The 15,323-nt window shown below is 37.5% G+C and overlaps 1 protein-coding gene across 2 annotated transcripts in view; it reads left to right on the top strand.

The window, feature by feature from the left end:
• LOC148955827 (polyisoprenoid diphosphate/phosphate phosphohydrolase PLPP6) overlaps positions 1-15,323 on the top strand; it is a 49,372-nt gene that overhangs the window by 26,641 nt on the left and 7,408 nt on the right. Inside the window, exons 1-2 of one of the 2 annotated variants that reach the window (XM_089104465.1) lie at positions 10,792-10,875; positions 13,023-13,177. In XM_089104465.1, coding sequence (XP_088960591.1) covers positions 13,031-13,177 — 147 coding nt within the window. In that variant the 5' untranslated portion in view covers positions 10,792-10,875; positions 13,023-13,030. Of the gene's footprint in view, positions 1-10,791; positions 10,876-13,022; positions 13,178-15,323 lie in introns of those variants that run through there. The other variant, XM_089104476.1, reaches the window with a different exon arrangement.

Here is a 15,323-nt window from a genome sequence, read left to right as displayed (position 1 = left end):
TTGTTCATTTTGAATTTCTGTCATGAAATGCAAGAGTTGGAAAATTAGGGTCTTAGTCCACCAGCTCAGTATTAGGGTCCCAGTCCACCAGCCTAAACTATGGAAATTCACTAGCTCAGAATTGGGGTCTTAGTCCACCAGCCTGAATGGTGGAAATCCACTAGCCCAATATTGGGGTCTCAGTCCACCACCCTTAATGGTGGAAATTTACTAACTCCGAATTAGGGTCTTAGTCCACCAGCCCGAATGTTGGAAATTCACTAGCTCAGAATTGGGGTCTTAGTCCACCAGCCTGAATGGTTGAAATTCACATTAGACGACACAAAAACTTACACACATCACACACACACACAAAACTTACACATGCACACGAAAACTTACACACACACACACAAAAACTTACACACACAAAAACTTACACACACACACACACACACAAAACTTACACACACTAACAAAAACACACAAAACCAAACACACACACACACACACAAAAACTTAAAAACACACAAAAACTTACACACACAAACACATACATACTTACAAACACACACACCCACACACACACGCACACAAAAACTAACAGAAAAACAAAAATACATAAAAACACAAAAAAAACTTACACACACAAAAAAATTACACACACACAAAAACTTACACGCACACAAAAACTTACACACACACACACAAACACACACACAAACTAACACACACACACACACAAACTTACACACACACAAAAACTTACACACACAAACACACACACACACAAAAACTTACACACACACACACACACACACAACACATACACACACACACAAAAACTTACAAACACACACAAAACTTACACACACACAAACACACACACACAAACTTACACACACACAAAAACTTACACACACACAAAAACTTACACAAACACACAAAAACTTACACACACACAAAAACTTACACACACACACACAGAAACTTACACACACACACACAAACTTACACACACACAAAAACTTGCCCCAACACAAAAACTTAAAAGAACTCACAACACACACACACACACACAAAAACTTACACACACACACACACACACACACACACACACACACACACACACACACACACAAAAACTTAAAAACGCACCCACACACACAAAAAAAAACAAAAAAAAAACAAAACACTCCAAAAAAAAAACAAACACAAAATCAAAAAAAAACAAACTTACACACACACACGAAAACTTACATGCACACAAAAACCATACACACACACACGAAAACTTACACACACACGTCAAAACTTACACACACACAAGAAGCTTACACACACAAAAACTTACACACACACACACACAAAAACTAACACACACACACGAAAAAATAAACAAACAAACAAACACACAAAAACACACACAAAAACAAAAACACACACACACAAAAACTTACACACAAACGCAAAAACTTACACACACACACACACAAAAACTTACACACACTCAAAAAAACATACGCACACACAAAAACTTAAACAAACGCACAAAAACTTACACACACACAAAAACTTACACACACGCTCAAAAACTTACACACACACACACACGAAAACTTATTCACACACACGAAAACTACCATATCACAGTTACATTGTCTTAATTTTTCAAATTTAATTTTGAATTTCTATCGTGAAATGCAAGAGTTGGAATATTTCAGTAGTGACTTGCAGTGCTTTACCTTCTCACAGTTACATTCTCTTGATTTTTAGAAGTTCATTTTGAATTTCTGTCATGAAATGCAAGAGTTGGAAAATTGGGGTGTTAGTCCACCAACTCAGTATAGGGGACCCGGTCCAACAGCCTGAATGGTGGAAATCCACTAGCTCAGAATTGGGGTCATAGCCCACCAGCCTGAATGGTCGAAATCCACTAGCTCAATATTGGGGTCTCAGTCCACCAGCCTGAATGGTGGAAATTCACTAGCTCAGAATTAGGGTCATAGTCCACCAGCCTGAATGGTGGAAAATTCACTAGCTCAGAATTAGGGTCTTAGTCCACCAACCTGAATGGGTGAAATTCACATTAGACGAGGTTACGTGCGCACACACACACACAGAGAGACGACTAACACACAGGGACAACACACACAGAAAGAGACGACACCTAACCTTGTCCGGCGAGTATGGTGAGGTTAGGTTAGGCTCGAGGAAGTTAGGTTAGGTTAAGGTAGGGGAGGTTAGCCCATGGACGCGGCACGTTGCTTAGCTTAGGTGCGGTGAGAGCCAGGCACACACTGAGGTGTACGATGAGGTGCGGTGTGGTTAGATTAAGTTAGGTTAGGTTAAGTTAGGTTAGGCTAGGTTAGCCTACGTACGCGCGCGTACGTAGGCTAACCTAGCCTAACCTAACTTAACCTAACCTAACTAAATCTAACCTAACCTAACCTGATCATACACCTAACTTTTTGCCTGTCTCTCACCTAACCTAAGCTAACCTAAGTGAAGCGTACGTGGGCTAACCTAACCTAACTTAACCTAACCTAGCTAATCTAGCCTAACCTAACCTAACCATACTCGCCGGAAAAGGTTAGGTGTCGTCTCTTTCTGTGTGTGTTGTCCCTGTGTGTTAGTCGTCTCTCTCTGTGTGTGTGTGCTGCACGTAACCTCGTCTACCGTGAAGTTCACCCATTCAGGTTGTTGGGCTAAGATCCTAAGTCGGAGCTAGTGAATGTCCACTATTCAGGCTGGTGGACTCAGACCCTACTTCTGAGATCGGATATTTCCACCGTTCAGTATGGTGGGGTGAGACGCCACGATTGAGATAGTGTAGTTACACCATTCTGGCGGGTGGCCTACGATCCCACTTCTGAGCTAGTGAATTTCCAGCGTTCAGGCTGTTGGACTGGGTCCCCAATACTGAGCTGGTGGACTAACACCCCAATTTTCCAACTCTTGCATTTCATGACAGAAATTCAAAATGAACTTCGAAAAATCAAGAGAATGTAACTGTGAGAAGGTAAAGCACTGCAAGTCACTACTGAAATATTCCAACTCTTGCATTTCACGATAGAAATTCAAAATGAAATTTGAAAAATTAAGACAATGTAACTGTGATATGTTAGTTTTGGTGTGTGTGCATAAGTTTTAGTGTGTGTGTGTGTGTGTAAGTGTTTGTGCGTGTGTGTAAGTTTTTGTGTGTGTGTAAGTTTTTGTGCGTGTGTGTAAGTTTTTGTGTGTGCGTATGTTTTCGTGTGTGTGTGTAAGTTTTTGTGTGTGTGTGTAAGTTTTTGTGTGTGAGGTGTAAGTTTTTGTGTGTGTGTTTGTGTGTGTGTATTTTTTTGTGTGTGTAATTTTTTGTTTGTGTGTGTTTGTAATTTTTTGAGTGTGTGTGTAATTTTTTGTGTGTGTGTGTGTGTGTTAGTTTTTGTGTGTCTAATATTTTGTGTGTGTTAGTTTTGACGTGTGTGTGTAAGTTTTCGTGTGTGTGTGTATTTGTTTTTGTGTGCATGTAAGTTTTAGTGTGATTGTGTTTGTTTTTGTGTGTGTGTTTGTGTTTGTGTTTTTTTGTGTGTGTATGTTTTTTTTTTTGTGTGTGTTTTTTTTTTGTGTGTGTGTGTGTATGTGATCTTGTGGGTGTTTTTTTTTTTTGTTGTGTGTGTGTAAGTTTTTGTGTGTATGTGTAATTGTTTGTGTGTGTGTATGTGTGTGTTTGCTTGTTATCGTGTGTGGTCATGTCTTTTTTTGCAAGTGGGTTTAAGTTTCTGTGTGTGTGTGTGTATTAGTGGGTGTTTCCAATATACTTCGGGGTTTTATAAGTTTTTTGTGTGTTTGTGTATTATTGTGTGTGTGTGTGTGTGTGTGTAAGTTTTTGAGAGTTTGGTTTTTTGTTTGTAAGTTTGTGTGTGTGTGTTTTTTTTTGTTTGTGTTTGTAAGTTTTTGTGTGTGTGTAAGTTTGTGTGTTTGTGTGTTTGTGTGTGTTGTGTGTGTGTGTGTAAGTTTTCGTGTGTGTGTGTGTGTAAGTTTTTGTGTGTGTTTGTTTGTGTGTGTTATAGTTTTTAATTTGGTTTTTTTTTTTTTTAGTGGTTGTGTGTGTGTGTGTTTGTTCGCTTGTTTGTGTTTGTTTGTTAGTTTTGTGTGTGTGTGTGTGTGTATGTGTTTGTGTTATTATATTTTTGTGTGTTCATTTGTTTTTTCGTTTGATTGTGTCTTTTTTTGTGTGTGTGTGTGTTTGTAATTTTGTGTGTGTGTGTGTGTGTGTGTGTAAGTTTTTTGTGTGTGTTTGTGTGTAAGTTTATTTGTGTGTTTTTAAGTTTTTGTGTGTGTGTGTGTGTGTGTAAGTTTTTTTGTGTGTGTAATATTGTGTATGTGTTTTTGTTTGTGTGTGTGTATGTGATTGTGTGTGTGTGTGTGTGTGTAAGTTTTCATGTGTGTGTGTGTGATGTTTGTTTGTGTGTGTGTGTGTGTGTGTGTGTGTATGTGTGTGTGTTTGTTGTGTGTGTGTGTGTGTGTGTGTGTAAGTTTTTGTGTGTTTGTTAGTTTTTGTGTGCATGTTAGTGTTAGTGTGATTGTGTCAGTTTTGTGTGTGTGTGTGTGTGTGTAAGTTTTTGTGTCGTCTAATTTGAATTTCAACAATTCAGGCTGGTGGACTAAGACCCCAATTCTGAGCTATTGAATTTCCACCATTCTGGCTGGTGGACTAAGACCCTAATACTGAGATAGTGAATTTCCACCATTCAGTCTGGTGGACTGAGACCCCCATATTGAGCTAGTGGATTTCCACCATTCAGGCTGGTGGACTAAGACCCCAATTCTGAGCTAGTGAATTTCCATCGTTTAGGCTGGCGGACTGGGATCCTAATACTGAGCTGGTGGACTAAGACCCTAATTTTCCAACTCTTGCATTTCATGACAGAAATTCAAAATGAACAAGCCTGAAATAGCAAACTAGTCATCCCAAACTATTGGTTTCAGACAACAAACACCAATGATGTACTAAGAATCCTAGCTCTGAAAAGTTCAAATAGCAAACTACACATCCCAAATCGTAATTTTCTGACAACACACACCTATGAAAGGCAATGAAACCTAGCTAATAAAAGCCGGAAATAGCAAATTAACCATCTAAAATCACAAGTTTCAGACAGCACTCACCTATGAATGGGTAAGAAATCCAGCTCGGAAAAGTCAAAAAATAGCAACCCACACATCCCAAATCATAGGTTTCAGACAACACATACCTATGAAAGACTAAGAAATCTAGCTTAGAAAAGCCCGAAATAGTAATGTACATATCCCAAATCCTAGGTTTCAGACAACACTCACCTAAGAACGGCTAAGAAACCTAGCTCAGAAAAGTCAAAAATAGCAAAATAGTCACCCCAAACTATAGGTTTCAGACAACAAACACCTATGAAAGGCTAAGAAATTCAGCTCAGAAAAGTCAAAAGTAGCAATCCACCCATCCCAAATCATAGGTTTCAGACACCACACACCAATGAAAGACTAATAAATCCCACTCAGAAAAGCCCGAAATAGTAATGTACATATCCCAAATAATAGGTTTCAGACATCATTCACCAATGAAAGACTAAGAAACCTTAGCTCAGAAAAGCCTGAAATAGCGAAACTACTCATCCCAAACTAGAAGTTTCAGACAACACACACCTATGACGGACTAAGAATCATGGCTCTGAAAAGTTCAAATAGCAAACTACGCATCCCAAATCATACGTTTCAGACAACACACACCTATGAACGGCTAAGAAATCTAGATCAGAAAAGACCAAAATAGCAAACTACACATCCCAATCATAGGTTTCAGTCAACACACACCTAGGAAAGGCTAATAAATCCAGCTCAGAAAAGTCAAAAATAGCAAACTACGAATCCCAAATCATAGGTTTCAGTCAACACACACCAACGAAAGACTAAAAAACCTAGCTCAGAAAAGTCAAAAATAGCAAACTACTCATCCCAAACTATATGTTTCAGACAACATTCACCTACGAAATACTAGAAAACCTTAGCTCAGAAAAGTCTGAAATAGCAAACTACATATCCCAAATCATATTTTTCTGTCAACACACACCTATGAAAGTCTAAGAAACCTAGCTCAGAAAAGTCAAAAATAGCAAACTACTCATCCCAAATCATAGGTTTCAGACAACACACACCAAAGAAAGACTAAGAAATCCAACTCAGAAAAACCGGAAATAGTAATTTACATATCCCAAATCATAAGTTTCAGACAGCATTCACCTACGAAATACTAAGAAACCTTAGCTCAGAAAAGTTTGAAATAGCCAACTACTCATCCCAAACTCGAAGTTTCAGACAACAAACACCTATGAGTGACTAAGAATCCTAGCTATGAAAAGTCCAAAAAGCAAACTATACCTCCCAAATCATAATTTTCTGAAAGGACACACCTATGAAAGGCTAAGAAATCTAGCTCAGAAAAGTCAAAAATAGCAAATTAACCATCCCAAATCATAGGTTTCAGTCAACACACACCTACTAATGGCTAAGAAATCCAGCTCAGAAAAGTCAAAAAAATAGCAACCCACACACCCCAAATCATTGGTTTCAGACACCACACACCTACGAAAGACTAAGAAATCCGGTTATGAAAAGTCGGAAATAGCAAATTACAAATCCCAATCATAGGTGTCAGACAAGACACACCTATGAAAGGCTCAGAAACCTAGCTCAGACAAGTCAAAAATAGCAAACTAGTCAGCCCAAACTATAGGTTTCAGACAACAAACACCTATGAAAGGCTTAGAAATCCAGCTCAGAAAAGTCAAAAGTAGCAATCCACCCATCCCAAATCATAGGTTTCATACAACACACACCTATGAAAGACTAAGAAATCCAGCTCAGAAAAGTCAAAAATAGCAAACTACACATCCCAAATCATAGGTTTCAGTCAACACACACCAACGAAAGACTAAGAAACGTAGCTCAGAAAAGTCAAAAATAGCAAACTATTCATACCAAACTATTTGTTTCAGACAACAATAACCTAATTAATACTAGAAAAAATTATCTCAGAAAAGACTTATATATCAAACGAGACACCCCAACTCATAATTTTATGACAAAGCAGACCTATTAAAGGATAAGAAATCCAGCTCAGAAAAGTCGAAAATAGCAAACTACACATCCCAAATCATAGGTTTCAGACACCACACACCTATGACAGACTAAGAAAGCCAACTCAGAAAAGACCAAAAAGCAAACTACGAATCCCAAATCATAAGTTTCACTCAACACACACCAACGAAAGGCTATGAAACCTAGCTCATAAAAGCCTGAAATAGCAAACTACTCATCCCAAAGTATTGGTTTCAGTCAACACATACCTACGAATGGCTAAGAAATCCTGCTCAGAAAAGCCTGAAGTAGCAAACTACACATCCCAAATCATAGATTTCAGACAACTCACATCAACGAAAGACGGGTGCTCGGGGAGAGCCTTTGAGGGTCTGTGGGTCCCTTGCGGACCGGTGGTCCTTTGGGAGCTGGGGGGGACCTTGGGGGACCGGGGGTTGGGCTTGGGGGTCCGGGGATGGCATTTGGGGGTCTGGGTGGGCTTTTGGGTGCCTGGGGGACATTTGGGGACCGGTGGAGGGCCTTTGGGGCGCCGGTGGCCCTTTGGGAGCCCGGGGGACCTTTGAGGACCATGGGAGGACATTGGGGGCAGTGGGGGGCGGGTGGCGGCCCTTTGGGACCCGGTGGGTCGTTTGGGAGGTGGTGGGGCGTTGGGGGGGCGGGGTTTGGGTCTTGGGGGTGGGGGGTGGGCCTTTGGGGGCGCCGGTGGCCCTTTGGGTGCTTGGTGGGTCTTTGAGGGTCCGGGGGGACAGTTGGGGGCCTGGGGGACATTTGGGGACCGGTGTAGGGCCTTTGGGAGCTTGGGGGGGGGGGCTTTTGAGGACCGGGGGCTTCCTTCGGGGTTGGGGTAGGAGGATTGGAACCCTTTGGGGTTGGGTTAGAGGACCTCACAACACTGTTCAAATGAAACTTGTGTATTATAACGACCACTGAGTTTCACCTTTAAATTCTCTTCTAAAATCTCTTAAAAAATCTTCTTTTAAAATGTCTCTATCTGTTTCGCAGAAATAGTTCCATAACCTGTCTAAAACGGTTTCGCCCAAATAATCCCTAAACGCAAATTCAGCGTGTTCCTTTGTTATTGGCATCTCTGTGCTAATGCATTTCAAATTAATATGAAACCTTCTCGCGCGCTAAAACAATTCATCGCTAAGATGTTTCTTGCCTAATTGTTTCCATGGCCTGTGGTTATTAATATCCTTTGGAGTTCGACCAGTAGAACTGTTCCCGAGGCAAAGACATTAACGATTTTGGATATATTCCTGGAGAAATGTTTCTAGGCGAAAATTTTTAAAGTCTGACAGATGATGTCATTGATTGATTGATCTGTCAAGAAAGGGAAAATTAATTTGTTGTTTCTAAGGGGAATTATTGATTCACGATAGGTGAATTGAGGTCGACAGCACAGGTATTCTGACTCGTGACAGCATCACGTGATTTATGGTTTTCTCAGTGAGAAAGTTCCTGTTTTTTCAAATTCTCACTGACAAAAACCATAAAAACATAAAAAATGTGGAAAAACTCCTATTTTTCAAATTCTCACTGACAAAAACCATGAAACCATACATAAATGAGACAAAATTCATGTTTTGCCAAGTGACAAAAATACTTTTTTTTCATTCTCACTGACAAAAACCATAAACCACGTGGTGATGGTGTTAAAAAAAGTTATAGGTGGCAGCAGGGGTGAGGGGTGGGACCTCCTGAGGCATCTCTACTCCTTTTTATGTGACCAAAAAAAATGGAGGGTAACTAGGCCCCCTCCTACGCTCATTTTTTTCCCAAAGTCACCCGATCAAAATTTTGAGATGGCCATTTTGTTCAGCATGTTCGAAAATATTATAAGTATGTCTCTTAGGATGATTTAATACCCTGAAGTTCCCAGGGGGAGGGCTGAAATTTATGAACTTTACCCAATGTTAACATATAGTATTGGTTATTGGGAAGTATACAGATGTTATCAGGGGAGATTTTTTCTGGTAGTGGGGGGGTGGTCGGGGGTTATATGCGAGGATCTTTCCATGAAGGAAGTTTTCATGGGGGAAGGGACATTGCTATGAAGGGGACGCCGGACTTCCCAGCATTATTTAAAAAAAGATCAGAAATTAAATATAAAAAAAACAAGTTTTTCAGCTGCAACAGCAGCAACATCAAAACTTTAAACGAACAGAAAATATTACATATATGATTGGGTTCACCCCCTAGTCAATACCTTGCTCTTTAAGTCAAAGATTTTTTTAGTACTTTATAAGAGCTATTTATTCTAAGTAACGGCCTTTTTGATTAAGCGGTCATTTTTAAAGAATCTGAACAAAATTCAAACTTTAGCTTAAAGAGCAAGGTTTTGACTAGGGGGCAAACCCCCTAATATACGTATTAAAAATATATAAATATAGAAGTTCGTTACGTAAGTTAATTCGTAAGTTAATTCGTAAGTTACGTATATTTATTACTAATAAAAACGTTCGTAAGTAAAATTAAACAAGTTTCGAGAAAGCCATTTAACCAAATAAAAGTAAAACTAATATGCAAATTTTTTTATTTTTATTATTATTAATTATTCATGCACGGTGATCCAAAATCAAAACCTGCATTAATTCAAAATCGTTCACAAATTAAATAAAAAAAACAAGTTTTTTTAACTGAAAGTAAGGAACGACGTTAAAACTTAAAACGAACTGAAATTATTCCGTATATGAAAGGGGCTGTCCCCTCCTCAACGCCTCGCTCTTTACGCTACAGTTTTTTATTGTTTTAAAAAACTAAGCTATGAGACAGAGTCAAACTTTAGCGTAAAGAGCGAGGCGTTAAGGAGGGGACAGCCCCTTTCATATACGGAATAATTTCTGTTCGTTTTAAGTTTTAACGTCGTTCCTTACTTTCAGTTAAAAAAAAACTTGTTTTTTTTTATTTAATTCAGGGAAGAAACGTTCGTACTCTCGAATTGTTATAGAACAGTTCAGTCATGCTATTTGCGTCTTTGTTTTCGAATGGCGGAACCAGCATACCGAGTTGAGCCATTCTCTGTAGCCAATTATACCTTCTTCTGTAAGTGGACGGTAGGTGAACTGGGTTGATTTAGTAGGTTTCATTGTTGACTTTGGCCGTAATACAACTGTTGCATGGTCACTGGTTGAGAGTGGTGCTTCCACCAAAGGATCTAAGTAGAAATCACCAAGTGTAGTGAAGATCAAGTCAAGGCTGTTTTCTCCCCGTGTTCTCACTTTAACTATTTGATGCAGGGCTGTAGAGCTTTAGATCCAGTTGGCCTTCAAGTTGTTGAAGTCCCCACAAAAGAATATTCCTGCATATGGGTATTTTGTTCTGTTGAAGTCGTAACTTTGTTGGAGGTATTCCACTAGTTGTCGCCGATATGGTCCTCTTGGTGGGAAATATGCCGTGGCGTATATCAATGACGACACTTGCCGAGGTAGGCCTTTTGGTCGTGCTCACAGCCACGAAACTTCGATGTCATGGTTCTTTGGTACTGCAACATCCAGAATCCTATGAGGCACGTTTTCTTTGCAGTAGAAACCGACACCACCACCATGCGTCTTGGGTTCTCCCAATGCACTGCAGCGTGGGGAAATGTAACAGGAATTCCCAACTCCCTTGTGTTTTTTGACCTTTGAAAATTAGACAGAATGGCAAAAGAAAACAAAATTCAAACTCATGATCCAAAACAACCTTTGCATCAATGTTCAGAATTATACTGCGCTTAAAAGTGTTCAAATAAAATTCTTTACCATCACTCACAAGAGAATTTTTGATGAAATGGTATAATCTTATGAGCATTATACTTTTACTAACATTTGAAGAAAGGTTTATATTTTAGTGATCTCTTTCTGGTTTTGATGGTTAGAAAATAGACAAAAATGTTGGAAAGTAGTAAAAAAATTTATGTCAAATACAGTGAAAGTGAAAGTCACTATGGGTGGATAGTCATTAGTGATAAAACACTAGGATTGGCAACCCTGGGTGAAAGGTGATTTTTGGAGAACTGATTTTTTTTTCTGAATCGCCAAAAAATTTAGGGATAATGGAAGCACTGGTATTTTCTGAAAAAATCTGCTGACAAATTTCACTAGGCTAATTGCCACTGAAATAATTCAATTTTAATCTAAAATGGTAAAAGAGAGGAGTTGTGACCATTTTTCCTATCAATTCTTATTCTTGAGTATTTTCAATATTATTTGATCAAGTCACAGCAAAATATTCACTTTTTCACTCCTGTTTTTATTTTCCCTAAATAGGAAATCTCCCTAGTATAAATTTTTTTGACATGTACAATAAATTACAAACACCGAGACCCTTATCTAATTCACAAGTAATAGAAAAATTAACATTAGAGGAGTTGTTACCTGTGATCCTCTAACGTCTACTTGGTTATTCTTTTAATCAGTATTTAATCAAGTAATTGAAAACAAAGAACGTGTATTTCACTCCTGTTTTTTATTGACATAAATATGACATATAACACGAACAACTTCGATGGACAGTACCTAGTATGTAACCAAACATTGTTACTGAAATAATTCAATTTTAATCTAATATGGTAAAAGAGAGGAGCTGTGACCAGGTTTACTATCCAGTCTTATTGTTGATTATTTTCAAAATTATCTTAACATGTCAAAGCAAAATATTCCTTTGTATTTATATCATGTGTATAATTGCCATACATAGGACATATCCTACGTACCAAGTTTATGGACAGTTCCAAGTATGTACAAACACATTGACACTTATCTAATTAAAATGTATTATCAAAAGGTAAAGAGAGGAGCTGTGAAAATGGTTCCTCTCACGGCTCCTTGTTTAGTCTTTCAAAAATTAATGAAATTTTCATTATTTGGAAAATCTCCATGTACTGGAGTGGAATTGGATTGGTATACCCTAAAAAATATTGAGTAAATTCAACTGGTGACCTGTTTTATTTAATCAGCTTAATAGAACACAAAACATTATCCCCAATAGAGAGCTGGCTCAAATATTTTAGTATTTCATGACTTCTTTCACTTAGGCTGGCTTGGGTTTTTGCCAAAATTTGAACATGTCCTTTATTTTCGGACTGGTAGAAATTTTGTGTTGTTGCGTTGATGATTGCTGGACGTCACACAAGTTTTTTTAGCCAGAAGTTTAAGGTGAGCTTGAGGAGTGGTGCCCCCTTAGGAAATTCAAGTCTAGTAAAAAACATAATGCTGCACCAGATTTTCTTTTTTTAATTTTCATTTATTATTATTTTTGGAAAGTTGCTTTATGCCTGAGCTTGCATGAAATATTTGCATTTTTGTTAAATTTCAATAGATTCATGTAGGCTATGTAAATTTTTAAGGAATGGAACAAGGCTGCCTAAATTTTATAAGCATAAAGTCTTGTTTTGTCTGTTAGATCAAAAAGCTACATTTGCTTGTGTAAATTTGCTTTTATTTAACTTGTGGAGATAACTAGGGAAGCGTGAATTTATTTGGGATTATATCACTTTATATGCGATTATTATTTGGGATAATATATTTGGGAGCACTATTCTCAAAAAGCAAGCAAATGTACGTAAGAAAAAGCAAGTTATTAATAGCTTGTTGTTGCAGATTAAGATAACAAAAACAGACTTCTGTATATGAGTTAATGAGGCCTATGTAGCACATGTTCCAATCTCCTAATACTCTTCCCTCATCCAGGAGTGCTCTTCCTTGGCATTCGTTTTATGGCCTCACATTTGATGGGAAACATCATTTGATACTTCCTGCAAGACAACAAATAATAATAAATAAACTGTAAGGTCTTATAACCATAACCTTTTTTGTAGTCTTTGCTTTGTTAGCTAATGTAAGGGTAATTTGTTGTTCCTTCTGGTTAATGTTCATATAAACCTATTGTTTATTGTGCTATTTTTTGGGGGGATAAGTGTTGATTATAGTGTGTTGCAGGTACAGATATGGAAGAGGATAAAAGAATTCCACCACCATGGCTGCAGAATATTTTAATCAAGGATAAACAGATTACAGAGTATTTACTTGAATGCATGGAGAAAAGTCTGCCTAGGGGATTATTATCTTACAAGAATCACATGCAGTTTCTTGGGGTATGATATGTGTTATCAATAATTTTCAGGTTGTTTGAAGTACTTTGTACCAAAAGAAAAAAAAATTGACAGATAATTAAAAAGCCTGAGAAAACATTGTTCAACAAATTCTGGCTTAATACATGTGTATTGAAACCAGTGTTATACTGTCATTTAGTTGTGATAATTGCCAAGAGAGATATTGAATATTTCTTTAAATCAACAAAACACAACCTTATCTAATGTATCTTCACTTATAAACAATCAAATTAACTTGCAATTGTTCTTAGAACATAGGTTAATATATGAGTACTTGGGACAGCACATTTGACCACCAAAAACAATCCTGGAACGTTAAAATAAAAATCTATTTCTCATTTTTTTTTTGCTTTTGGATCTTTGGCACTAAATGCAGGTGGCATTAGACACTGCTAATGTGCAGAATTCTTTTTTTAAAGGTTGTTGTCCCTTTGTATGCTTTTTATTTTGTTAATGTTTCTCCTTTTGATCTGTGTCGTGAGGGATGACAAAGCCTTGAATTGACTTTGATGGTGCAATTAGTATAATGAGTGATGGAATTTTGCTGTATATTTTTTGGATTGATCAAAGAGTAAGGAAGACCGATATGAAGACAAAATTAATCCAATTCTTGAGAAGAAGAAGAAAAAACAACCAGTGACATCTAGCACTACTCAGCAAAATCATACAGCCAATTATGAAACCATGAGTAAAATATTAGTTGTTCTTCTTTTTTTAATTCTTTCATTTTGTTGTATAAAAAAGGATGAAGATCCTCCACAGCCATTGCTGACACATAGGGCATTGAATGAACATTTCAGTTGCTTGGTCTTTTTTATAGGGACAAGTAGCACGCTTGTCGCCCAACGTTGCTGCAGCGCGGATCGAGTATTGCCAAGCAGAGCATCAATCCACTCTGCTACAATAGGGTATTTTGTTTTATATTTTGTCAACGATACAAGATCCACTTTTTCAAAAAGACACAATTAATGTATATTTCTATATTCGCGGACAATCTGCTCTTGACCATACCCAGCAAAACCCAGAACGATGGCATATGAGCCCAAACTTTAGCAATTTGTTCTTTTCTATAAAAAGTGTTCTAGCTATCTCAATACTTCTTTTTTTATAACCCAAGAAAGTGGGATCAAATCACACTTTTTGTAAAACTTATTGTTTGACATACAATCAGTCAAACAGGTACTTCAAAATATCCTTAGATAACATTTAACAAATCCTCCGTTGTATTTTGAAGCACTAATGTCTCAGAACCATACTTGACCACTGTCGCTGCTGTAGCTTCCTATATTCTAGTCTTGGTTTGCAGACTTATTTTCTTAGTCTTGGCTATTCTAATCTTCACTGCATCCATCATCTTTACTAATAATACTAGTGAAGCTCTCCAGTTGATCAATATTCTTGTTATGCATCATCGCTTCTTTATTCTCATTTATTCCTAGTCTAAGAAACACTGCCTTCTCTACATTAATTTTAAACCTTCTCTGGCACCCTGAACTTTAAAGACCTGAAAAATTAAATTCATTTTTCTAACGTTTTGTCTAAGATGCTCATGCCATTTATTTAATCTAAGGCTTGGAGAATTTTGCCTTCAGATTTAATTCTACGCTCTTCCATATTTTTGTTGTGTTCCTTAAGACAAAGTTCATTAAAATGATCCATATAGATAGGGACAGAACTTGACCCTGCTTTGCTCCTGATTCAACACTGAACCAGCTACTAACCTCACTTACAACCTTAGCCAAAGCAGTTTTGTTCTTGTACACTAATCCCTTAATGTACATGTATAGTATAGCATACAAGAATAAGACCTTCATTGAAGATATTCCATTAGCTAAACCAAGTGCCTGTTCATAATCTATAAAACTAAAAACAAAACGGATCTGACAATTGAGACAATTCTAAACTATTAATATATGAGTGAAAATTTGGTTAATCTATTGTCTTCTCTTGAAACGGTATCTAGAGCATCTTGAAGTGTAATAAGTGTGATCATGTAAAGTAATTTTCTTCCAACAGCAATCGAGCTAATACTTCTGTAATTAATACAGTCGTTTTTATTACCTTTCTTTTAAAGGGGGTCAGTTAAAGTTTTTTTAAAATTACTAAGTGTTTCCCCCATTTTAAAAGT

Source organism: Artemia sp. Qi Xiang Cuo, chromosome 2 (genome assembly GCF_049724085.1).
Source record: "Artemia sp. Qi Xiang Cuo chromosome 2, ASM4972408v1, whole genome shotgun sequence".
NCBI classification, from domain to species: domain Eukaryota; kingdom Metazoa; phylum Arthropoda; class Branchiopoda; order Anostraca; family Artemiidae; genus Artemia; species Artemia sp. Qi Xiang Cuo.
This window is presented reverse-complemented; position numbering and strand designations above follow the sequence as displayed.